This window comes from Chamaea fasciata, unplaced genomic scaffold, assembly GCF_029207755.1.
Source record: "Chamaea fasciata isolate MVZ Bird 193981 ecotype frontalis unplaced genomic scaffold, bChaFas1.0.hap1 SCAF_14, whole genome shotgun sequence".
In the NCBI taxonomy this organism is placed as follows: Eukaryota; Metazoa; Chordata; class Aves; order Passeriformes; family Sylviidae; genus Chamaea; species Chamaea fasciata.
In genome coordinates this window covers 359,508-384,431 of record NW_027094099.1, presented here as the reverse complement: position 1 = coordinate 384,431, position 24,924 = coordinate 359,508, and the positions used below count along the sequence as shown (strand labels likewise).

At 41.1% G+C, this 24,924-nt stretch overlaps 1 protein-coding gene across 3 annotated transcripts in view; it reads left to right on the top strand.

The window, feature by feature from the left end:
• Window positions 1-24,436, top strand: part of TBC1D2B (TBC1 domain family member 2B) — a 32,435-nt gene extending 7,999 nt beyond the window's left edge. For 2 of the 3 annotated variants that reach the window (XM_066196119.1, XM_066196121.1), the window contains exons 3-13: window positions 4,441-4,606; window positions 8,265-8,422; window positions 9,350-9,576; window positions 10,898-11,290; window positions 12,577-12,687; window positions 13,670-13,863; window positions 14,867-15,361; window positions 16,759-16,876; window positions 17,454-17,639; window positions 17,985-18,106; window positions 20,550-24,436. In XM_066196119.1, coding sequence (XP_066052216.1) covers window positions 4,441-4,606; window positions 8,265-8,422; window positions 9,350-9,576; window positions 10,898-11,290; window positions 12,577-12,687; window positions 13,670-13,863; window positions 14,867-15,361; window positions 16,759-16,876; window positions 17,454-17,639; window positions 17,985-18,106; window positions 20,550-20,745 — 2,366 coding nt within the window. In that variant the 3' untranslated portion in view covers window positions 20,746-24,436. The remainder of the gene's footprint in view (window positions 1-4,440; window positions 4,607-8,264; window positions 8,423-9,349; window positions 9,577-10,897; window positions 11,291-12,576; window positions 12,688-13,669; window positions 13,864-14,866; window positions 15,362-16,758; window positions 16,877-17,453; window positions 17,640-17,984; window positions 18,107-20,549) is intronic. The other variant, XM_066196120.1, reaches the window with a different exon arrangement.
• Window positions 24,437-24,924: the final 488 nt, after the last annotated feature.

The window sequence follows — 24,924 nt, the reverse complement described above, 5'->3', positions numbered from 1 at the left end:
GAAATTGTCTCTTAGTGGTTGCAATATCTTAAAGTTAGTATGGTAAATATCCTGAGATGTAAATTCCAGTTTTTAGTGGGAACAGGTATATTTTGCATTCTGAATGACCATACTTTGTTCCTGAAAAGATACGGTGTGGTGGATCTATCTGACTGATAAGATTGCCTTTCAAAACTGGAAGACAGTCTGCACAGATATTACATAAGTGAAATTCAGTCTCTGAAATACCTTTAGGCAAGGAAAATGTAATTCTACACTAGTGTTAGAGTTATAAAAATGTCTGTGCATTATACAGTTATTCTGCATTTCTTACTACATTACAGAGGCACTTGTGATTTTTTTTATTCCTCAGTCCCTACAGAAATGGATTTTTTGCTGATTTCTGTTATCCATAAGTTATCCATGAGTAAAATCCAGTTCTGTGCCAAGTTAGGCATTAGTAAGGCTCTCCTGGGTTTAGGCCGAGTCTTGGGGTCAGACAAGTCATCAACAGATGTCACATTTAGTTGGCGTTGCTTTGCTCCTGCTGTAAACCCAGCGGTGTCAAGCTGTTGCTGTCACACCTTGTCCCCTCCTGATGTTCAGGTCCTGTTGCAGTGTTGTCCTCTAACCCAGTTTGCTGCTCTCCTTGGAGAGAATGTGCTGCTTGTGGCTGCTTGCTCAGCACAGCTGGCCGTGCATGTGTTTCCTGGGGCTCCGCTGGGCCTTTCAGCCCCTGCAGGCAGCCCCTGCTGAAAGCAGAGCCCCACTCCTCCCTTGAGCTGCTGCAGGGCTGACCCTGGCAAGTGCTAGTGCAGGGTCGGCAGGCAGCAGCAATCAGCCTCGTCTCCAGATCAGTCGTTTGGCCAGTGTGGTTTCCAGAAGTGGTTTACTGTAGGGACAGGTGAGTGGCAGGATTAGCCCAAGAGAATTGCCGGGAATGCCAAGGGGGATGGTTTGAGAGCCCTTTTTTAGCAGCAGCCAGGCTGGGGAGCAGCTTGTCAAGTCATGTGTTCCAGAGCACATGTATTGGTGGCAAAAATCTAAGTGTTGCTAAAGGGAACAGGCTTTGGCCTTCAGCCTCTTGTTCTCTGCTGCACAGGCTCCCTTTTTTTGTTGTGTTTAACTGACCCTGTGCTGAGTAGGTTGAGTTCAAATGTTAGCCAGAAAGGAGGATCTTTTTTCATTTCTGCTGGGTTGATGAGTGGAATGTGTTCAGAGTACAGTCAGGTGATTGCACAGCTGGTGGACAGGAGGAAACAAGGCACAGTGACTAAATACAGGAAGGCAGAGTAAAGCAGCAGGCAGACTTGCTGTCTTGGCAGCAGAGTGTTGGATCACATCAACTCTAATCTGTAACTTGGCCACAGAATCTGTTCTTGTTTGTGCGGCTTCCCTCGGAGCTTGGTACAATGTGAAACGAGCCTCTGTCACTGCAGCACGTGCAGATGCTGTTCCCTTATGTTTTGCATCACATCCAGTCATTTCATCACTGATCTGGTATTTTTCATTAAGTCATTGGGGGCTTTCTGGATGAGCCAGCTGAACCTCTTCATGTGATTTTTTTTGTTTGTTTTATTAAATTACTGTTGTTGTCATATCCAGCACAGGGAATGTCAACATAACACGCATGGGCTGAGTAGGCCCATCCCTTCCAGGGGCAGCCTGCAGTTAAACTGCATTAGGTAGAATTTGGAGCTGCATCTAGGGTATCTCATTTTGTAGGACAAATCACAGTGATGACTCTTACCATCACATGAAGTATTTAGGTAGGGATTCCTTTTGGGGAAAATGTAAATGGTTAGAATGATTGATGCTTGTTCCTTCTTTTTAGTAAAGTACTCTGAGTTTTTTCTAGAGTTACAAGATTCTGTAAGGCTTTTGTTTCATGCTGATGACTAAGTTATATGTCTTGTAGCTTTTTTTTTCCTTTTTTTTTTTTTTATTTTGAAGAAGTGAATGTGCATGCAGTGATGTGCTTTATACCAGAGCATAGAAATTGTTTTATTTTGCTAGTGCTTTAGTACAGATACTATCACTAATGTTTTAAATGGGGAAGTAGTCTGTCTTCAATCCAAACTCTGAACTGCTTACTGCAGTCTTGCCTGTCTGTCCTCCCCTGTCCTCTCCCTTCCCAGTTCAGAAATCTGAACTAACTGGGGTATGCATGGAGCTAGATACTGCTTTGTGGATCAGCCTTGAAAGGTTTTTAAGAACATTCAATGTAGTGAAAAGTACTTGCAAGTATTTTTCAGAGTGGGAAAGTTAATATTAACAAAAATTGCACTGTAGGATTTGTCATGGAGGTGCCTTACTACCATGGAAGTCAAGTAACTTATTAATTCTTTGTAGGATGTGGGATTACTATTTTTCTCTTGAAATTGATTGAATGTTAATGTAGTTTCTATAATTTCAGTTCTTAATTGGCATTAATAAAACATGCAGTGCCATGCATTTATAAGATTGTTGTGTTTTGAAAGAAGTACCTAAACCAGATTTTTATTTTTTACTTGGGGGTTGCATGAGCAACCACACTCATTTGTTGTGCTGTGTGTGGTGTGCAGTCCATGCCTCTAACCAAGCTCCTGGCTGGTGTGGGCAGGGGATGATTCCAGTGAGCAACCTCAGTGTGCCACATTCTGACAGCTGGCATGTCTGGGAGGGGAAATGCACTTGTTGGGAATTCCGCTCTTGAGCAGTTCTTTTGCCTGGGCCGTCCTCTAAAGAGACTTTGCAAGATTAAACAAGCTGTAAGTGTAAAAGCAGAATGGTAGTATTCCACCCTGGCTTTGAGTATCCATAAGTGTTTGGTCTGTGTGTTGTGGGTTGTTGTTTTTTTTTTTCTTTTGGGATGTTTGAGTTTTCTGGAGGTGAGGAGGTGGTGGTGGTGGTTAGGTTTGGTTTGGTTTTGCTTTTAATTATTATTTTGTAGTTAAACCCTACTTATTATCTTTCCTCTTCATTAGACAGTAAGTGTGATCCCATGTTTAATTTTATCCAGGCTATTTTAGCTGAACTTTGCTCAGTCCAAACAGCCACAGTACAAAAGAACTTGGAATTCCCTTTGGCTGATAAGGCCCTGAAGCATCTGTTCATAAAAAGCAAGGCAGTGTAACTTGTACCTCTATTTGAAACACGATATGATACATTTCTGTGTCAGATACTGTTTTTCAAGGGTTTGAGATTCCTAGTGTCAGTGATCTTTAATACTTCATATTCTTCATTACAGAATGTTCTTTCTACTTTTAATTTTTGATACTTGATAAAAGCAACCCTCTGCTGAGTAACTGGAGGGTATGGTTTGCCTAAAGGTGGTCTTGCTGCTGCTACCATGCAGAGCAAAGGCAGAAAGACTCCCCAGTGACAAGAGAGCATTGTAATTTCCTAGGATTTTATTTAAGTCAGAGCCCATCCAATATGTTACTTTCTAATATAAATAATGAGTCAAGTCTGAGGGTGTTGTCAAAAAATCTTTAATCTACTTTAGTACTTTGTGAATTATATCAAGAGGAATCTGAAAATTGCATTTGAGTTTGTTTCACTTGCCTTTTCGGAGGATTTGTAGAAGGCTGTAAACCGCTTTATGCTTCTCTCTAATGGTTTTGCTATTCACAGTATGTTCTGTATTCTGGATTTTTTACTCCCTCTGCCTGCTGAAGGGAGAAGGCAGCTCTCTGGACTAATGGAAACACTGAGGTAGCACAGGCACTGCAGGTGGTGCAGTCTGTGTTTGCCAGGCTGGTGTGTTGGAGCCCCGGCTGGCTCCTCTGGCTGTTGTGAGCCGTGACTCAGGGCTGGGCTGGTCCCTGTGGAGCCACTGGGAGCCTGTGGGGTTTGCTGGGGATGCAGGACAGTGCTGAGGCCTGCGTGGCCTGGCTGTGGACCCCCTCTTCCCCCAGTGCACAGCAGAGTTGGCTGGGATGGGCTGAGGAGGAGCTGCTTTCAGGAGTCCTCCCTGGTGCAGGAGGTGTCCAGTTCCTGCAGAGCTGTGCCAGCGTTCCTGGTTCTGGCAGTGCCCAGCCTGGGCTGGCACAGCGCTGCCTCAGGTCTGGAAAGCTCACTGACTACAGTAGTGTCATGCTTTTAGGATGAATAACTTACAGGATGAAGCACACCCTGAGAACTGGGTCAGTGGTTTTGTGACACTGTTCTGGACTTAATTCTGATTGGCTAATTCGTAAATCACTCATGAAATAATGCTGTGTGAGCATCACATAGGTCCTGTCTTACCAAAAGTATGTGGCTGTGGTGAGATCTCACTAAGAAATTTGCTATTTTTAAGGTTCATTTGAACTGAATGTTTTATAAAGTTATGTTGCATTTTAAAGTAAAACCTGAACAACGTCACTAGCAGACTTAGCAGGATATGACTTTACATAACCATTATTCTTTTACTTGTTGAAGTTTATGCTTATTTTTTTCTCTTTTTCCCCCTTTTTTTTTTTTTTTCTTTTAATGTAGATTTGAGTATCCTAAGTCAAAATGCTTCAGCAGAGAGAGCTAGAAATATTCTAGCTGTGGAGACTTCCCCTACAGACCTGGTGGGGGAACAAGCAGCTTCCCAGCCTGCACCAGTCCAAGCAAGTGCCATCAATTTCTCACTTAAGCAATGGAGTACTGAGATCAAGTAAGTTGGGAACCTGGGAGAAGGAGTTAGCAAGAGGTTGGTAGTTGCTGGCCAAGACTATTTCTTACATCGATATGTGGTCAGTGGAGCTTCTTAGAATGATGGGAGGTGATGGGGTGGATTTGTTTGTAGTATTGTATCTCTTCAACTAAGCTGTTTATTTACTGTTTGAAGATCTAAGGGAACATCATTGTGTAGCATCACTGATATCTGAAAGGGAGACTTAAGTCTTGTACAGCACTTCCAGTGATGGCTTTGCTCCCTGAGCCCCAGCTGTTGTTGAGGCTGAGTTGTATTCTTAGTCACTGCTGCTTCTTCATGGAGCTGCCAATTCCCAGCATTGTAGTCGTCATAGTACTCAATGCATTGGAACTATTTTTAGTGATGAAAATCAAACCAATATAAATCCTTACTTTTTGTTTTCTTCTTAAAAGAAATGAAAGCATAGGGCACAGATTTGAGGTGGATGTAGTTTGAATTCCTGAGCAAAAATGTGGCAGACCCCTTCTGAACAACATCAAAACCCCTCACTCATAATGAATTTACTCTTTAGTATTAATTACTTTAAGGAAAGCAATCCCGTTAGTTTTCAGCTCTCCTGTTGGGTTTCTTTCTAAAGAATTTTGTGCTTTGCTTTGCTTTGCCCACATAGATGGATTTTCCACTCTTGCTTAAAGCATGTCACAGTGCTAGCACAGACCAGTTCACAAAGCAGAGCTGTAGCTTTGGTTAACCAGACCATGTCCTTCTTGAGTTGGGAGGAAAATGTTCATTTTCATCCGCAGTGCCAAGTTAAACAGATCCCTTTTAAAGCTTTCTGGTTTAGCACAGAGTTCTGAGAGGATACCAGATGATGTTGATTTTGACTTTTTTTCTGGCTGCGGTTTTTGTTTTTTTCCCAGTGTTGTGGTTGATTGTTTTCTTCCCTTCCCCAGCAGTTCTGTGCCATTTGGGACAGGGTGTTGTGCTGGCCAACAGCTGGCCTGAAGGCCTCACAGTTATAATTAATCCCAATTTTATAACTGAAAGGTAACTAGTTATACAAGTACCTTAGTTACATGGCCGGTGAGGATTGTTGGTGGCGTGAACAGCCATTGGCTGTTTGGCTGGGGGTCAGCTGGTTCAGCCAGTAGGGGTTGAGCGCGGCTGGTTCAGCCAGTAGGGGTTGAGCGCGGCTGGTTCAGCCAATAGGGGTTGAGCGCAACTGGTTCAGCCAATAGGGGTTGAGCGCGACTGGTTCAGCCAACAGGGGTTGAGTGCAGCTGGTTCAGCCAATAGGGATTGAGCGTGGCTGGTTCAGCCAATAGGGGTTGAGCGCGGCTGGTTCAGCCAATAGGGATTGAGCGCTCGGACCCTCTGATCTGTGTAAGGAGGAGAGGACTGGGTGTAACGGGGCTGTTACACACAGCCCCTGGTGTGTTGTGTGGCATTCCCCTCTCTGACATCAGAATGAAAATGGGGATCGTCTGACAGCCTTTGGGATACGAGTGCCCTATCCACTGTCTTACTGCATTTGTGCTTAGGTACAGCCCCAGTGTTACGGGATGGAGCAAAGTGTGTCTAAAACTGCAGGGAGTTCCCTTTCTTGCCGTGAGCACATTTTTGTTTTGTATTTATTGATTTGTTTTAAGGTGTGTAGGTGTCTCAGTCCAAGCCTTGTCTTTCCTCCTGAACACATTTACAGTGCGTCTGACAGAGAATATATTGCTATAACAGCTGTATTTGCATCCTAGATAGCAGTTGAGATGTAATAATGAGGGAGAAAAAACAAAAATATGTCTTGGAGTTAAGCAATGCATATATTTATAGTATATACAGTTGAAATATGCTTGTTATTTTTAGAAATATGCTTTCAAATAATATTTGATATATACACACATTTGGGCTTGATTTTTTTTGTTTTTAAATTTTCATACTCTCAGCTACTTATTTATGCAGAATATAGATTTGGAAACATACTGAATTATAGTAACCTCCAGTTACATAACCATAAAATAAGACTTAAACCCCAAACGTTTAAAAATAGAGACTCGTTAGATCATATGATTGGCTCTTGCGTAGGTTGTCCTATTTTACTTAGGAAAATAAATACTATTTTCAAATTTATCTATTTAATCTTTCATCTCATTTTAGTCTATTAGAAAGCAGTAAAGGAATGCTGCATGAGTGCCCTGAACAAACCTGTGCAAAAGATTTACAAAACTCAGCATCAGCCATGATTTTTCGTGGGCCTTACAGCAGTTCTTTAAAGAAGCTTTTCTGGAATTCACTTGATTTGTGGTCTTTTCAAGCTTTAGAAGATGGTGTTCAGGCTTTTCAATGTTGAGGCTGAGAGAGTGCAGAACAGGCAGTTTGGAGTTGCCTGGTAAGGGATCAGCCGCCATTTGGACAAGAAATATAGAGATGCCAGGGTGCACTTCCTGAGACACTCACAGATATTGAGTGCCCAATCCATCATCAGGAAATACATCCATCATCACCCAGTTTGATCTACTTAATTTGCGTGGAACCTCTGATCAAAGAAATTAGGCTTCTTGCCCCCAACAGGAATTGTGATTCTTTCTGGAAGAAAATTAAATCTGTAGCATAAATGAATCTTTGCCAAGCTTGTAAATTGATTGCTGAAATAGTTCTATTAATAACCATTACGATTATTTTAAAATTATAAATATTTATCAGTTCATGAGATTATAAAAGTTGTGCACTGCTTAATGATTGGTTGAGAGTTCATGTTGATGTTAAAACTTGAGTAGCTGAAAGACAGGCTTGGATCATCAAATGGTCTTGAAAGTGTAATAGGCGTTATTTTGTGCTTAAGTTTTGAAGAGAGAATGGTGATGATGGAGTGAAAGCATCTTTGTGAGCTTGCACAGACTGTGTGGAAAATGCCGAGATACTAAGTATATTTCCAGTTTTACACCTAAAGTATTGAACTGGTTCTGTGGGTTGATTTGGAATGTCCTTGTGTAGTTGAACAAAGGCTTTGCAAATACTGAGCTCTGTTATTACTCATGGACATAAGAGTGGACATTCCGTGATGGTTGGGGGGAGCTGGGTGAGGTAATCTCATCCTGCTGGGAAATGTATTGTTCTCCTATAGAATTATCTGGCTGGAATTCAGAGGATGCCCCTGAAGTGTTCTTGCAGATAATTGGCCATGTTCCACCGTAGAAGAGAAAAGCTGCAAAGGAGTCTTGTCATCAGCATTTCAGCTGCAGCAGGTCTCTTGGATGATCCCAAGTTTCCCATTAATCCCCAACATGAAACTATAACTTACATGTGTTTTGACTGCATGCTGTTCAGTTTAATGCTTGGCAGTTACCCTAAAATTCTAAACCACAACTGATAATAAAGAGACACTGCTTGTAAATCCTAAGTTTGTTTTGTACTTGCCCATTGCAAAAACAAGGCTAAAACATGCAAAAGACCGTGGCATTAAAGCAAAATAATTCTTCTGTTCTTGAAATGTAGCACTGCTGATTGCAAGTGCTGTTTGGGAGTGTATGCCTTATTTTCTTTGAGCTTTTATTTGGTGTTGGTTTGGTCTGTGTTTTTAGCCTATTTTTAGTTTGCACTGTTTGAACTGTGAAATGACCCTTATAAAAAGAATGCAAAATGGAGAAATATTTGTCACTTTTTCCTGCTGTCTTTTTCGCAGGAATTCCATGTCCTCCTTAAGAAAAGGAAGTAACGAAAATCGCAGGAGTGTATTTTACACCACAGAGGAGTGGGAACTGCTGGATCCAACCCCAAAAGACTTGGAGGACTCAATGGCTCTGGAAGAAAAGAGGAAGCATCTGGCAGAAGGAAATAAAGGTAGAAGTGGAGGAAGGAGGGGGATCATATGCCTTAGATTGTTTAGCATAGAGTACTGTGTTATGCCTGTCTCTAGGAAGTGAGTGGAAGCTTACCTTTTTCTTCACAAACCACACCCACAGCTCTGTAAACTATTTTTTAAAAGATCGATTCCTTGTCATGTGTTTGGGGTCCCCTGCCGTTCAAATACAAGAGAATAAAGACAAAGCCTTGTTATCCACTGTTTCTGGTTTCCTGAGCTTGCTAACTGGTTCCTTTTGTCACGTGAATTGCAAAGTAACAAGGCGAAGGGAAATGCTGATGTTTGTAATTACTCACTTGAGTGTCACTCGCTGAAGCAGAATTACCTTTAGACTCTGTGTTTGTACCCGTTTACATTGGCTTCCTTCTAAAACGGGGCAGAAACAGGGATGGACATGAAGCAGTAGCTCATCTGTATGTTGTAACTAGTTCTCCGATTTGACCAGTGTCTGGAATAACCTTGTCAAGACATTTTACGTCTCTTTAAGAGCACTTGAGGTGACATCCAAGTGATTTAATCTGTTAGAAAACATCCTGTATGTGGAGGTGAGACTTTACATGGAATCCTCTTACAGGAGCAGCAGGCTGTGATATCAGAGATGCTTTTGCTCTCATTATTTGAAGCAAAGCTTGCTTGGCCATACTTAAGGATACTTTTCGTTTTCTGTATTGAATTGTTAAATTCTCTTCATCTCTTATATGAAGAGGGGAGAAGGTTTTGAGGTTTTTTTTGTTCCCCTCAAAGGAAGCAACTTGGAAAATGAGGCATGTTTGACACTATTGCATTGAGTGGTTTGAAAGCTGCTCAAAGTCTAATGTTAATGAGTATATTTTTAAAAGAAATCTGAATGCTTTGAAATGCCTTTTTGCTAAGTGAACTCAACTAGAAGAAATTGTTTTATGCAGGACTGACTAGTTCAGCTTTTCCATTTGATTTTGGCCGCATTCCACACAAAGCAAGGCGCCCGTTGAAAGATATGATTGGATCGAGCAAAAACCGCAACAGCAGCGACTCTTCCCCAACAGAGTGGTGCTCTGGCAATGGGAACAGACTGGTCTCTGAACTGCAGCTGAAGTATCAAAGCCAGCAGGAAGAGTTGGAGAAGCTAAAGAAAGATCTTTTGAGCCAAAAGGTAATTATACCTTCAGGCAAAGTGCACAAAAACAAATGGCTCTGGCAGGTGATTGTGAGTTTAACCTTTCTGGCCATCTCACTGAAAGGATGGTTCTAAATAAACCTTTGTGAACAAAAACTCTGGAAACAAGAAGGACCATCTTTTACATCTGTTGAAGATAAGATCCCTGAATTGAACTTCCATTTGCACATTGTTCATTCAGTTGGTTTATCTCTCTTCCTTATTCTTTGAACTTAACTTGATCGGTGTCTGCCAGGATCCTGGCTGATAGTCATAGCATCTTCTTCTGTATGTGCATAAAATATCTGAGGACCTTCTCCTTCCAGATTCTCTGTCTTTTGATTCTTTCAGTGCTAGTGCAGTGGGTGGGAAATAGACCTGGCTTCTTTCTCTCCTCAGGAGGGGTTTTGTAAGAAAGGCCTAACCATAATGTTTGTGTAGAGACTGCAGTCACGTGGTGGTCATGCTTATGTGCCCTCATAACTCCAGTTAATTCAATACCTTGGTTTTATCTACAAGAACTTCTACTCATTTTAAGAAGAAAAGTGTTTTAGATCTTATTGGAGCTGCTCCTTCTGCTATTTGTATTTTCCTTTTTGTGAGGTGATCAAAGGGAAACCAAAGAAGGAGTCTGAGCCCCGTATTTTTACTCATTTTAGGTGTTACCTCTCTTAGGAGTACATTTGAGCTTCTGAGCCTGCTGCTGTGAGAAATCTCATTGGTCTAGTGCACCACTGCATCCACAGCTGCTTCTGTTTAAATAAGAAGCAAAAGAAAAACAGTGTCTTAGGTAGTCATTTCTGTGGCATGATTTTCTAAACAGCCTTTCAAAGACTTCCTTTTTGGCAAAGCAGCTTTTGTTTTTTACCTCCTTTTATTTTCTCTGCATCCGTTAGAGAAGAGAGCTCTTAGTTACCTTTGCTTTTTCCATTCTGTAAGGTTTTCCTGTTACCTTTTGGAGCTTAAGCCTCTTCCTGTTCATCCTACAACAGGGCTGCTTGTAAGCAAGGCTTTTTTCAGCTTCCAAGTAACAGCTGAGCCTCAGCTGTCCACTTCTTAACCTGTTGTAGTCATTTCAGGCAGGATCCTTAGCTCAGTGAAGGACACTGAAGCCATCTATGTCGGCCAGTCATTGTAGGGTGTTAGCCTGCTAGCAATCATGTTGTAAAGTGTTCCCTTTTTTCTTTAAAACACCAGCATGGGGTCTCAGCCCATTCCAAAAAACTTTATTTTGCTTGATGTTAGATTTCTAAGCTGTAAAATTTAGAAACTTGAAATTTAATTGCGTTTTTTTTGCTTTTGTTTTTTTAATTGTCAGGAACTTGTTCGACTTCTGCAGCAAACAGTCCGATCTTCCCAATATGATAAATACTTTGCAAGCCGCCTTTGTGAGGGGGTTCCCAAAGATACGTTAGAGCTGTTGCACCAAAAAGATGACCAGATTTTGGGCCTCAACAATCAGCTTGAAAAGTTAAATCTGGAAAAAGATAGTCTCCAGCAGGAAGTCAAAAATCTGAAGTGTAAAGTTGGAGAACTCAATGAACGGCTGGGAATGTTGATGGAAACTATTCAAGCTAAAGATGAAGTCATCATGAAACTCTCTCGTCAGCTCAGCGAATGTGAGGACAGCACATCCTCTCAAAGTGGAGCAATAAATTCACCCACAGCCACCTGTACTAATAAGGAGCTACAGGAACTGGACAGACTAAAAGTAAGAGCACTGTCTCTGTCTTGATGCATAGGGGAATCTCTTCTCCCTGTTAAGGTACTTTTTAGTCTGCCACACTGTTTGAGGTCACTACAGCAGTTCCCCACTACGCTCATCAACAGAGGCTTTCTCAGCTTGAAACCTCCACTTTGAGCTGTTATGTGACAACCTAACCAGAGCTAACTTGCTTTGGGCCATCTCTAGTGCAGGGTCCTATGCTTTGGGTAAATTACTCATTGGTGTGGAGCAGATGGGATGTGAGAAATAATCAAAGGAGCAGCAGTGATTAAGGGTAAGAGGAAAATATAAGCATGGAGGAAAATAAACAGAAAGCTTGCTTTGGCTTTTTTAATTTTAAATATCAAAAGTGAGGCAACAAAGAGCATGTGGAAAAGCAAAGGGAAGCACTGAGGAGACAAAAAAGAGGAGTATAAGAACCTGTTTTATTGAAGCTGCTACAACTCCTGCTAATGCTTTATTTTTATTGTTTAACATATGTCTCTGAATGTGTCACAAGTTCTTAGTGGAGTTACTGAAGTTATCCACTTTGCTCTAAACAGGCTTTCTTGCATTTGGGTAAATGTTGTATTTCAAATTGATTAACTTCCCAAAGAATTTAGAATGTAAGTCAGTCACTTAAAATATGCATAAACATACATAATTTTCTTTCTTATATGTGAGCCTAGTAAGTTTTGAAATACAAAATTGAAACTAGGAGTCAGTGGTCTTGGCAGAAAGCAGACAGAGCTTCATAGATGCTGGTGAGTGTGAGGGTCCTGTGGCTGCTGGGAGCGTGCCAGCCTCATCCCACAGGCTCAGCTTTCAGAGGCAATGTTTGTAGCCAGGATCAGAGTGGATTAGGCAGGGAAGCTCATTGCTGAGGATTTATCTTTCTTTGTGGAGGCAGATATGAAACTTGTGCTTTTAATGAGGGCTGGTGAGGGTAGTGAAAGCCCGGGGCATTCATCCCCTCTTTTTTGTGTTGCTGTGGCCTCTAGGATGGGCTCAGCCTGCGTGTGCCTGTTCTCCCTGCCTGTCCCCTGCCAGCAGCAGGCTGCCTTCCGCAGGCAGTGGAGCACTGGGAGGGATGCAGGTGAGGCACAGCACTACCCCGTGCTCATATTTGGCATGTGTGTTTCATTTACATGAAGTCCAAAAACAAGATTTGATTTGAGCCTGATATTTTTAATTGTAAGTCCTATTAGTAGCTGCTGTTTCTATGCTCTAAGGTAATCTTTGTCTGATACACATAATCCACTTTGTTTTTTGGGGTTTTTTTTTATCAACAGGACAATCTTCAGGGTTATAAAACCCAGAATAAATTTTTAAATAAGGAGATTTTGGAACTTTCTGCTCTCCGAAGAAATGCAGAAGCAAGAGAAAGAGAATGGCAGGCAAAGGTCAGCATGTTCTCACCTGGCAATATCTAAAGCGGTTTTCCATACTTAAGCTGTAAATTTACCCAGGAGATGGAACAATTTAAGTGTATTAAATATGATAGCTTAAAAAAAAATGCTCTCTCAGTCCTTACAGACCAATCTTTCTGAATGGATTCTTGAAAGAAGTACTTGCTTTTAAAATTGTGTGACCCGGTGGAACGTTTTGATAACTTATGAACAAAGGCATGTACATGTCTGAAAACATTGTTTCCTCAGAACTAAGGCTCTAAAGATTATTTTTAAAGGTCAGCGACAGGATGTGTAAGGATTTGATAGGTTATTGAGTAGAGCTTTCTCCTGAGCACGAAGAATGATTATGGTATGGTGTGTGTAATTTCTATCTGGGTGAATTTGAGTGTGGAGATGTTGCAGGTAAATAATAAAGATTTCCAGTGTTTGGGGTTTGGAAAAATGCACTCATCTGTAACTAAGGTTAGATACCTGTTGCTGTGGTTTGGTAGGCTTTGCTTTTGGTTTTTTGGAAGCCATGCACTCAGTGGCCAGGCTTAACTAATGTATTTTTGGCACAGAGATTTGTTTACAATTCTTACATGCTATTACCTAGCTGATATGCCACTTAAGTTGTTCTTGTTCAAACAAGCACAGACTAAAGCTGCTACACTGCAATCATTTTGTTCTTTTAAGGTATTTCATACAATGCAGTGATAATTAAGGTTTGCTTAGATTTTCCATATGCAAAAATACATGTGGTGGAAAACATCTGGTCCACCATGCTGCCTTATGTTTCCTGGTGTTACAAAAATGGGAAAGTTAAGCTGGCTGTTAACATAAACCAGTAGAATGTACAATAAACCAATAGAATAGCATTAACATAAACCAGTAGAATGTACAATAAACCAATAGAATAGCATTGAGCCAGGCTTTAAAAGAAGTAGTACAAAGTAAGTGTCGGAAGATTTATATAATATATTGTTTTCTGCAGTATACCAGCTTAGAAGCCAAACTCTGCCAGATTGAAAGCAAATACTTGATCTTGCTTCAAGAAATGAGAACTCCTGTTTGTTCTGAGGATCAAAGTCCTGCTCGTGAGGTCATCACACAGTTACTGGAAGATGCCTTGAAAGCAGAACCTAGTGAACAACCAGAACAAGCATTTTTCAAACCCCACCTGGTCAGGTAGTTTGGTCCTATTAAATTAAATGTGTGTGTGTCTTGGCCAGTGGGCTCTGTTATAACACTGGGAAACAGACAGTGAGAATATATTTGCCGGTTTGGGTTATTTATTGTATTTTCCTTCGTTTATGAGGGAATAGTCATGGAATCCTTTTAGCTGTATAAATACATTGTGTCCCAGGGGAATGCATATGGTGCAGGTCGAGATGCAGATTGAGCTCTGGGTGGTGTCTTCTGGAAGATAAGTGGCCACGAACTGCCATGACAAAGGGCACGAGGCCCGGCCCGGTGGCACCGGCCAGGTGAGGGACACGGGGAGACACAGGAGGACTCAGGAGGAGGAGCGAGAGGAGCTAGACTTTGGAAGGGTGGACTGTGAGGGGATAAAAGCCCCGGGATTCCTTTGGTGAGGGCGCTTCATGGCACCTGCTGTTTCTGTGTTTCCGCACCTTGAATAAAATGTTTTGTGGAGACCACGACTGCCAGGGGAAGCCTGGGGTGGAAGCTGTGAGGAAAGCTGGCCTGGCTGTGAGGGTGGGGTGTGCAGGAGTCGAGCAGGGACCACCAGGGGGCTTTGGCCCCGGCAGTGACAGTCTCTGTTGGGAGTGTGGCTGCCAGGGAGACGCTGGAATGGTCACACTGGGAAGTTTCACTGGCACGTTTATTCGTTAATTGAGATACAATATCAAACTTAGAGAGGGAGGTATTGCCCTGCAGTTGCTGCAGGCGAGCTGGTGAAGAGATGGGTACATTCCAACTCGACCATGTTATTAAATACATTGCTTAATTTGTGTAGTAATATGTACAGGAACATGGGCACCAAGTCTTTTGTATGTGGAATTGTACAAGTTATTGTTAAATAAATAATATACTTCAGAAAAATGTTTATTAAGAAGAACTTGAGAGCTATGGGGAGTGGCTTTGAAGTAACTTTATGGTGGAAACTCGAGAGCTTCAGGGCTACTGAACGTATTTTTAAAACCTTTTTTCTTCCTCTCCATTTCAGTGAATATGATATATATGGTTTTCAGACTGTCCCAGAGGATGATGAGGAGGAGAAACTAGTAGCAAAATCACGAGCTTTGGACTTAAGATCACTTTCACTCAGTGAAAATCTGGAGATCTCCACAGGAGTGAAATGGGAAAACTATCTTGCAAGCACGATGAACAGAGAGATGATGCGCTGTGTGGAACTGAAGAACCTTATTCGGTCTGGAATTCCGCATGAACACCGTTCCAAGATGTGGAAGTGGTGCGTCAGTCTCCATGTTAAAAAGTTCAAGGACAGCACCGTTCCTGGCTACTTCCAAACCTTGCTTCAAAAAGCTCTGGAAAAACCAAATCCCGCATCTAAACAGATTGAGTTGGATCTCTTGAGGACTTTGCCAAACAACAAACATTACTCCTCGCCAACATCCGAAGGGATCCAGAAGCTGCGAAATGTGCTGCTGGCATTTTCCTGGAGAAATCCTGATATAGGATATTGCCAAGGGCTGAACAGGTAAGATTTTGCTAATCTTGGGTGATAACTATGCAGTAAACACTTAGTGAGCCTTTCAAATCACATGTGTAGCAACATGGCTTCAAACAGTAGTTTGCCTTATGGGTTGTATGCTCATAATTTATAATAATCAAATAACTATCACATTTTTTAAACCAGTGAAAAAAGAAGTTGACCTGGAAAATAAATTTAGTAAAGTCAACTTGGCATCAAAACTGGATCTGGAAAGAACTCCTAAGAAATGAGCTACTTAGATGTAGTTTTACATTGACTTCGTGTCAGTTGTAGGGGATTGTGTTGCTTTTCTGTGCAAGAATTTTTAAAGTTTTTTTTTTCTTTTAAAACAAGCAGAAAAAAAATGTTTGAAAGCTTTTTTTTGTATTGTTAAGGCAGCAAATTTAAGTATTTTCCACTGATGTCTCCAATCAGAATTGCAGAATTTCAAGGGGATTTTTGTGTTAATGCTAAGAAAAATGGTGATTCATTTGCAGTTGGCCTTACCCCGAATAGCTTTGCTGCTTGGAGATCTGTAGTAAAAGAAGGTGCTACTTGAAGCAGGTGTATTGGTCTAACACACCCTCTCTCATACCCGTGATGTAATACTGTAGATATCGACTTGTGCACTATTTTATGTACCAGAATAGGCTTTTGAACTTAGAGCAGCTCTGTCATTTGAGATAGTACTGGAGAAGTAGTGGAATAGAAGCAGTGAGTAACGTAGAGGTGGTGAGGCGGTGGTGGTAGCAGTAGTAGTAGTGTGGAAACCTCCACCTAACACCCTTAGAATAAACATCTCCTTTCTAAACTAGACTGTAGCCCTGGTTTGTGCCTGAGATGTTTGGTTTTCTGAAATTCATTTCCCAGGGAATTGTCTGTAAACAAGAGGGATGGTTTTGTAAAGGCAAATTTGTTTCCATATTTTCCCTGGGAGGGACTTCTTCTTGATGTCCCTCTGGTCTGAACAATGTGATTGAAGAGGTTTGTCTTCTTGTCACCAATCAAACTGGTCTGTGTAGCATAGTGTAAAAGGGGAGGCACATCCCAAGAATAAAGGAGTCGTTTCAGCCTTCTGAAGTCAGAGTCTTTGTGTCATTGTGGTGTACTACAGCATCATCAGACTCTGTGTTTAGAGAGCTCTTAAAATTGGCAACACCACCACTTCAAGAAATTCTTAGAGCAAGTTTTTGTCTTTTTCTGTTTTCTTATTTAGCTTATTTGGTGTGTCTGAGAAGGCATGGCTTTGCCCCATCTTAAACTTCACTAAGTTTTGCTGTTCAGTGCTCTGCTGTTAATACATTTATCTCTGCTGAACAGAAACAAATACTTTACTTTAATGGTTCTTAACATAGTTTGTGATACTATAATAATCTTCTCCTCCAAATAAACCCTGTTTTCAGGTTGGTAGCAATTGCACTTCTGTACTTGGAACAGGAAGATGCTTTTTGGTGTCTAGTAACAATAGTGGAAGTTTTCATGCCTCGTGATTATTATACTAAGACACTGCTGGGATCCCAGGTATGTGCTCTGCTGGGATAAAGCCTGGTCCTGTACACTGCAGCCAGTCAAAAGCTTTCCTCTGCAACTGTCTGATAGGCCTCTTTGGAAGGGGATGGGAGTGGAGTTAACAGGGGTGGGTTCCAGGCACTAGGACCCTTGTTTGGACAAGGACTCTTAACAGTGAGATAGTTGTTCAGTGTCCTGCTTGGAGCAGTCCTTAACCCCCCTTCTCACGGATAGCTTCACAAGCCTGAGCTGTGTTATCATTGCTCACATTTGGGGGGTGGTGGTGCTGGGCTCTGGGGGAGGGCGGGGTGGGAGTGCATTTGCAGTGCTGGGGGCAGCTAGAAACACTCCAGCTGTGTGTGAGGAGTCCTGTGAGGCTGGGGCTGGGTTTGGAAGCCGACAAGGGCAATGCGGGTAGCAATGTAACTGTGTGTGCTTTGGGCGGATCTAGCTTGGAAGTGTGAGCTAGACAGTCCTGGGTTTCCTGGTTACCTGTGGAAAAACTTGCACTTACAGATTGGTAACAGCCTTGCTCCGAATGGTGTGCTGGAAAATTGGGACAATAACACCCTGTTTGTCATCTCTTTAGGTTGATCAGCGAGTGTTTAAGGATTTATTGAGTGAGAAGCTTCCACGACTGCATTCTCATTTTGAACAATATAAAGTTGATTATACTCTTATCACTTTCAACTGGTTTCTTGTGGTTTTTGTGGACAGCGTGGTTAGTGACATCCTTTTCAAAATCTGGGACTCCTTCCTCTATGAGGGACCAAAGGTGAACTGAATGGGCTGAGTTTGTTCATTTGTTAGCTGGTAACAAAGTACTGTGGTGTTACTGAGTGCGGTGTTCAAGGAAGGTTGTTTTGCAAAACTCCAGTTCAAGTGACTGGTAGGGACAAAACAAGGGAGGAACTGTGCATAAATAACCATTCAAAACATTTTCCAGCTTTTGGAAATAGGGACTGGGGCAGGGAAAGGGAGATACAGAGGGAGATGTGATTGGTGGGCTCAAGTGCAGCCTGTGCATGAGGAACTCTTGTTGGGAGTTAATAAAGATGATAATGAGGCTCAGTGTATTGTGTACTTACAAAGTACCAAATGTTGTATGGATCTTTTTCAGGTAATATTCCGATTTGCCCTGGCACTGTTTAAATACAAAGAAGAGGAAATCCTAAAGCTGCAGGATTCGATGTCTATTTTCAAGTACCTTCGCTACTTCACACGCACCATCCTTGATGCCAGGTGGGTAACTCACAGTGGGGTGGCACTGAAAGACTTGTAGTGGGCCATGGGAGATGTCTGTCTTGTGGCTTTGGTGTTGTTTTCATCTAGATCCTAATTCAGATATAAAGCAACTAGAGATGCAACCAGCTGTTAGGATTTGTCATGAGCACTTTTATCCAGCAGGGACGAATCAGAAGTGACGTAGGCTTAAATAGTAATTTTGGGGTATGAACGAGATTGCCTTGCTTAGGTGTTGTATCATGGTAGCATCATGTCAGAATTTCAACCACAGGTGAAGTTTCCCTCTGCATTGCAGATGTAGCTTGTTAGTAAAGTGTTTTATGATAAATAAAAATACATCCTGGCTCAAGCCATAAGGACGTGAGCCATGTCCCCCACGGCTTAGATCTCTTATGCACAGTTAATGCACAGGCTCCTGCCACACAGTTTCAGCTGGTTTTAAGATACACTTGGAAGCAGAGAATAAATACAAATTAGATGCTTTTCTGGTCTTCAGTCCTTGCATAGGACTTACAGTTTGTAAATTAGGCTCTAGTGTTTTTCGATTCCTAGTTTCAAGACTGTAGAGCGGCAGGTTAATCTTAAAAAGAAGAGTCATATTGGGATTGATTTAATGTCTGAAAATGTTCTGCACATCTTTTGAAGCTCACTAATTTTCAATTTAGAAACAAATTGTATATTGAAATGTTTCTTTTTAATGTAATAAACTTCACTTAAATTTAGGCTTATACTTTGACTCCTGCTGCAAGAGCTTTATTATTTTTACTTCTTGTGTTTCAGTTTTGACTGGAGAGAAGTTAAAGCTGAATAATCCTTCAAAGGGATTGATCCAGAGAGACAAAAATTACCTTTTTTATTCTTACCTAATTCAAACAAAATTTTGATATTTAATCAGAGGTGAAGATACGGCTTTCAATTCCTTTTCCACTTACGGAAATGATGTCTTGATTCTCCTGTCTAAACTTTCTCGTGCTGAAATAACCTGCTTTAAAGAGTTCTAAAATTGCTGAATTTGAACAAAATGAACTAATTAGGGATTACTGGGAGATGGGGAGTTCAAGTGAGGACAGAATTCAATACATCAAAGATGTTTGCAATACAAATACGCCCTGTGCTGATCTGTAAGTCTGCCATTTGGGGTTTTAAGAGTGGAAGCAGTGCAGTGCCACCTAGGGAATATGGATTTGCCTGCTAGGACAAGACAGGATTCCAACTGCCTGGTTTCTTACTCTGCCATGTTTGTACACGTTTTACATCATCAGCATTTGAAAAGTACAAAAGCACCTAGAATGGAGTCTTTCTTGATGTGGACAAAAAATGATCCCATTGTAGAGGAAAATTTCAGAAATATTCTTTTGTATAGAATTCATGTGTGTTCTGAATGGGTTAAAATCATTCTGCACAAAGTTTGTAAGTTCAAACTCTGTAGTAAGAGGCAGGTCTCTACAGATACGTGCAAAATTATATTCTAGTTACAGGATGTCATAGCTGGGTTTTTCTAGAGCCATGGCATGTTGTGCACAGGTAGAGAAGCTGCTGGAATATGTTCTGTGTAGAAATAGCAGGAAATCATTCCTTGATCCCTCAAACATACAAACTTACCATTAAATAAACTGTCCAAATAAGTTTTCTTAACATTTTTTTCTGATAATTAAAATAGAGTAAATTAGATATTCCAGTTCCCCTTTTTTCCTTAGTAAGCGATGAGGTGTTTTTGGCTGCAGATCAGCAATAGTGATGTGGTTGGATGCAGTCTTTTTGGACTGATTAGACTGACCAGTTGCTAGGTTTGCTGGGACTGCAGGATGGTGTAAACTCTGGAAGGGGGCTGGATCCTCTGTGCTGCTTTGCATTGTGCCCTGACGGGTTTGGCTTGACACTGGCCCAGGGCTCTCTGTGCTCCAGCCAGCAGAACCTCAGGGCATTCTCACAGTGTTGGAAACTTGGGCTTGTCCGTGTCCTGTATTACCCACGTTTGTGTTGTCCCTGCCTTTTTCTGGTCTCTTTATTGTTAGGTTATCTTGGTTAACTGGAGGGCTGAGTGGTTCGGGATTGAAGGAGCTGCAGTGGGTTCTATGGAGGAAGTTATCAAATCTGTGACGGGTAACTGGATGTACCAAGTATTCAGTGTAGCCAAGGAAGCTCTGACCCAAGCTTATGTCTTCTGCTCCGCGTTTTCAAGGCCGTGATCTCTAGAGCAGAGTTTACAGGGGGCTTGGGGAACTCTTGAGCATTTGATTACACTTCATCACTTGAAATAACCTTAAGCCTGAATGCTTTATAGAAATTTCTTGAAATATTGGTAACATCTCAGATGTATCAAGTGTGAAAGAAACCAGAGCTATGTGACATATGGTAAAAGTCGATGTAGAAGTTTGAAAGTGATTTAAAAGTCCAGCAAATATGAATGATTGTCTTCTACCATTGTGTAATCTTGCAGGAAACTGACTGCTATTGCTTTTGGAGACCTGAACCCTTTTCCCTTACGGCAGATCAGGAACCGCAGGGCCTATCACCTGGATAAGGTGCGCCTGGAGCTGACGGAGCTGGAGGCCATCCGCGAGGACTTCCTGCGCGAGCGGGAGACCTGCGCAGAGAAAAGAGACCTCATCAGTGATGATGAGGAGGATAGCTGAAACTGCTTAATATAAACTGTTCTTTGGGATCATGACCAAAGTGAGTTAACCTCCAAAACACTTTATTAATCCTGTCAAACAGAATGTAAACTTGTTGCTTTTGGAAATATGCAGGACAGATTTCCAAATCCCAGCACTTTCAGAAATACCACTTTGTATGGAGGCCAAACACTTCTGTTTACATTTATGTTCACAGAATCATTTGTAGAGCACTTACTATCTGTCTCAGTTTAGTCATTTAGCTGAATTGACAGTTGTTTTCCCACAGTGCACCATTAATGCCTGGATGTGAAGCAATAAGGAAAGTCCATGCTCTGTTACATTCATTGTCATTCTGAGTTTAGGGGTTTTTGGATGTAATCATGTTTTTTGTAGTGCAGGCTCAATGTGAGAGGGCATCATATTTCTTGGATTCAGGTTGGCTCACTCTAGCCTTTGTCTTTTCCTGAAGTGTCATGCCATGGATCACCAAACAGAACACTTGAATATATGTACTCTAAAGTAAAGATAAAATAAGTACCTATTTTTGTCACTGACTCTCGAAACAGTGATAGCAAACATAATTTCTACTTTTCAGGGCAGCTGTGTTGATAAAGATTCTCATTAATGCAAAGGGGTTTATAGATCAAACTCTCTTTAATCAATTTTATTTGTATTCACTTTTTTGATAGCAATGGTTCAAAAGGGCCACAACCCAACTCCAGATATTATGGAAGAATGGAGTTTGTCGCAGGAGTACCGTGCTTTAGGAGCTAATTTTTTGCATATCTCTTGAAGGTTTGTTTTGTTACGGGGTTTTTTGTTGTTTTTGTTTTGTTTTCTTTTAATGTTTCTTCCTCTTCAGGACCTGAGGTGAAATCTTGCTCTTTAAGAAGAGACACAGCATTCTTTCTGCATGATTGTAGAACTATTGTACAATAATGGTAGGCACTGGGTTCGTAAAACAAATATTTACCAATCAATCAAAGGAACCTAAAGGTCACAGCGTGCACACAGGAGCTGAAGATCCTTTTCCAAAAGAAAAATGCAATATTCTCCTATTCTCCTAATGTACTCAGCTTTAGTGTGAGTGTTGGATGCACTTCCTGCAAGACAGCTGTAAGGAGCAACATCTGGGCTATTGAGCTGTAGTGTTTCTGCTGTGGAAGTGTGACTGGGGACCATTCTCTCTCATTTAGTGACTAGCAGTGCTCATAAATGGTTCTGGGGAGAAGGAGGGTTTCTCTCTCGCTGGCTGTTCTCTGGACTTTTGCAGTGTTTTTTTCTTGAACTGTTGGATCTTCAGAGGGTTGGTTTGACTGTAATGTGTCATGATAAAACTGGGACTCAAATACTAGGCAGTAAATCACTGGGCTCCAGGGAACTGGTTAATTGGCAAAGAACAAAACTAATAATTAGGAAGAATCAAGTACATCAAGCTTGTATTTTATGTGTTTTGTTTTGGTTTTCTAGAAGTAGTAGTACTTTATTGGGTATCATCATGTAATCGTTTTAGTCAACTTAAGTGTGTGCAGAGAGAAATCCTGCTTCTGTTTCACAGCACTTTGTAAAAACTTTTATTTTAGATAATGTAGTTGTAGCCTTCTCCAAGTAAGCATATTATAAGTTAGTTTAGATGGAAGGGAACTATTTAATCGGAGGTGAAGTTGTAACTTAGAGGACTACTTTTGATATAAAATTTATGCTTCCTTTATGACACATAATTTTTACCTAGCCAGCAAATCCTTGCCAATGGGGGACTGATGGTGTGATCATCTTGATTTACATGTTACTAGTCTTCTAAAATGCCCCCTAAATTGTCTGTGGTAGGCAGTAGCTGGGGTTTTTTTCTAATTCCCTAGTTACTTTTGCTTGTGTGCTGGAGGGCAGGGTTTTGATATTATTGCATGTACTGTATTCTTTTCTTACTTACAATCAGTATTTGAATACAAAAATGGGACCAGGTTTTCTAATTTTCTAGTTATGCTGTCTTGGTTTTGAAAGAGCTGGTCTCTAAATCAATATGTAATGTAGGCTTTTTGTTTGTATGTTTGTTTTAATGTTGTTTTCAAGTGTTACATGAATTTTTTTTTTAAGGTGACGATCTTCCTTTCAGTGACCACAAGTGAAATAGTAAGGTGAAGAATTTAGATACTTGTACTTACCCTTGTTCCTATAATCCATTTTTCTTTGGCTTTGAGTCTTCACTATGAACTAGTCCAATGACTTCAGGAGATGTTTTCAGACTGATTGCATTGAAGTATTTGGGTTGTGAAGATAAAACTAACTTCAAGGCAACAGTTCAGGAAGTTCTTTAGCTGACGAAAGATGACCTGCAATATTACAGGACCATTTATGTTAGAGTTGTACTGATGGTTCAGTTTGTGTGCATGTGTTGTTGTGTTTCATTCTATGAACTTGTTTCCAGTTACACAGTAAAAGTAAGTAGCTGTTTCTTCTGCCACCCATGACTGTTAGGAACCCTGTGCAAGTTGTGTTGTCTCTGGGTATTTTTTCAGCTTGCAGATATGAAATGAATCAATGCTGTTACGCTCAATTTCCCAGCAAGCTGTTGGCTTCATTTTGCTAAGCCTTGCTACTTATTTAGTGATGAGCTAAAAGGTCAAAAAATTGCAGGGGTTTCTCACCTCTGGCCACTAGAAGTCTCTGCGGAACAAAAATAAGATGCGTACAGCAGGAAGTAACATCAAGGGAGCTTGCCTTGCTTGCTGTTGCGAATGTGGTTGTGTGACTTAGTTTTCTAGTGGTGCTTAAATCTGGTTACCTTGTAGAGCAGTAACTCATCAGGGACATGCAGGATACACAGGCAGTGTTTAAACCTGATGAAACCAGGCCAAAGTACAGTGTGCCTCAGTAGCCTGCCAAAGCTGAACTGCATGGAGCCCAAGACTTTGTGTCTGTGTGTGAACTTCTGAAGTGGTGCGTGAGGTTTACCATTCACGGCAGCCAGGCAGTGGGCAACTGACCTGTTCATGCACATAACAACTGCCAAGGCAATATTTTAACTTCAAGACCACGTGCATAAGGTGCAAAGAGTTCCTCACCCATGGTTCCCAGAGTATGTGATGTAACCCAGACTGCAAAGTTGCATTGTGCAGAATATTCCTCCAGCTCTGTTCATGTATGCATGACTTCCCGATGAAGCTTTTCATTTGCTGTTTAAAAGGATCTGTTATCTTCTGTTAAGTAAGCAAAAAAAATTGGTGCACTACACCTCTAGTTATTAGAACTGCACAGTATTTCAGCTTGACCTGTACATGTGTACAGGTAGTGTTATCAGTGTTATCACAGTGCTTGGTGGTGTTCTTTTTACCAGCTATGTAATCAATAAAAAGGATTTTTGTGTTGCGCTTTCGGTGTCTTCTGTAAGATATCGTCCCCTTCCCCTCAGTGTTTGTAAACATGGTAAGATATTTCAGCAGAAAGGGAAAGATTTTTTTTTTCTTCCTTCTAAAACATCAGAAATGAATGAATGGTCTTAAATTCGACAGAGTTGTGTGTTCAGACACGTAACTGAGAAATGGCAAATGGGTTAATTTAATGAAATTGTGTAGCTGTTTAAGTGACTGCTCCCTGAAGTGCCATGTTAAAAATCAGCAATATGCGGTACAAGACATTCGAATCACAAATATAAGTCATATTATCTTCATCAAGATTGATGTAAAGAAAAAATAAATTGTTTATTACTTTATAGATTGCTCTGGTTCTTCTTTTTTTTTTTCCCCATAACAGATGGAAGTATCTGTAGGTGTCATCAGAACAAGCTGGTGGTAGAGCTTGTATTTTTGTCTGATAACGAGGTCTGAGAGAATCTCTATAAAGGAACATACATGTAAATTTGGCTTTGAAGCATGAAGATGGGAACCGTAGACATGTTGCATGTAGGTGATACTGACTGGGTAAACTTGTCATTGGCGTCCTTCATTTCTTGGGAGAAGGTGGAGGGGGAGGGAGACAAAATTTGCATGAGCGTTCATGGGAATTTTCTGAGTGCACACACTTTCTGGGAAAGATATTTTACAAATTATTTGTATAATATCTCCTGACCCCAAAAGCTTCTTTAGGAGGCTTGGTACTGTTGTTCTGACACAGTCTTTTGTAGTCAAATAAATAATCTCAGCTGTTTTAAAATTTAACTAAGTACTCAATTAATTTGGAAATCAAGTCTCAACATCTGTC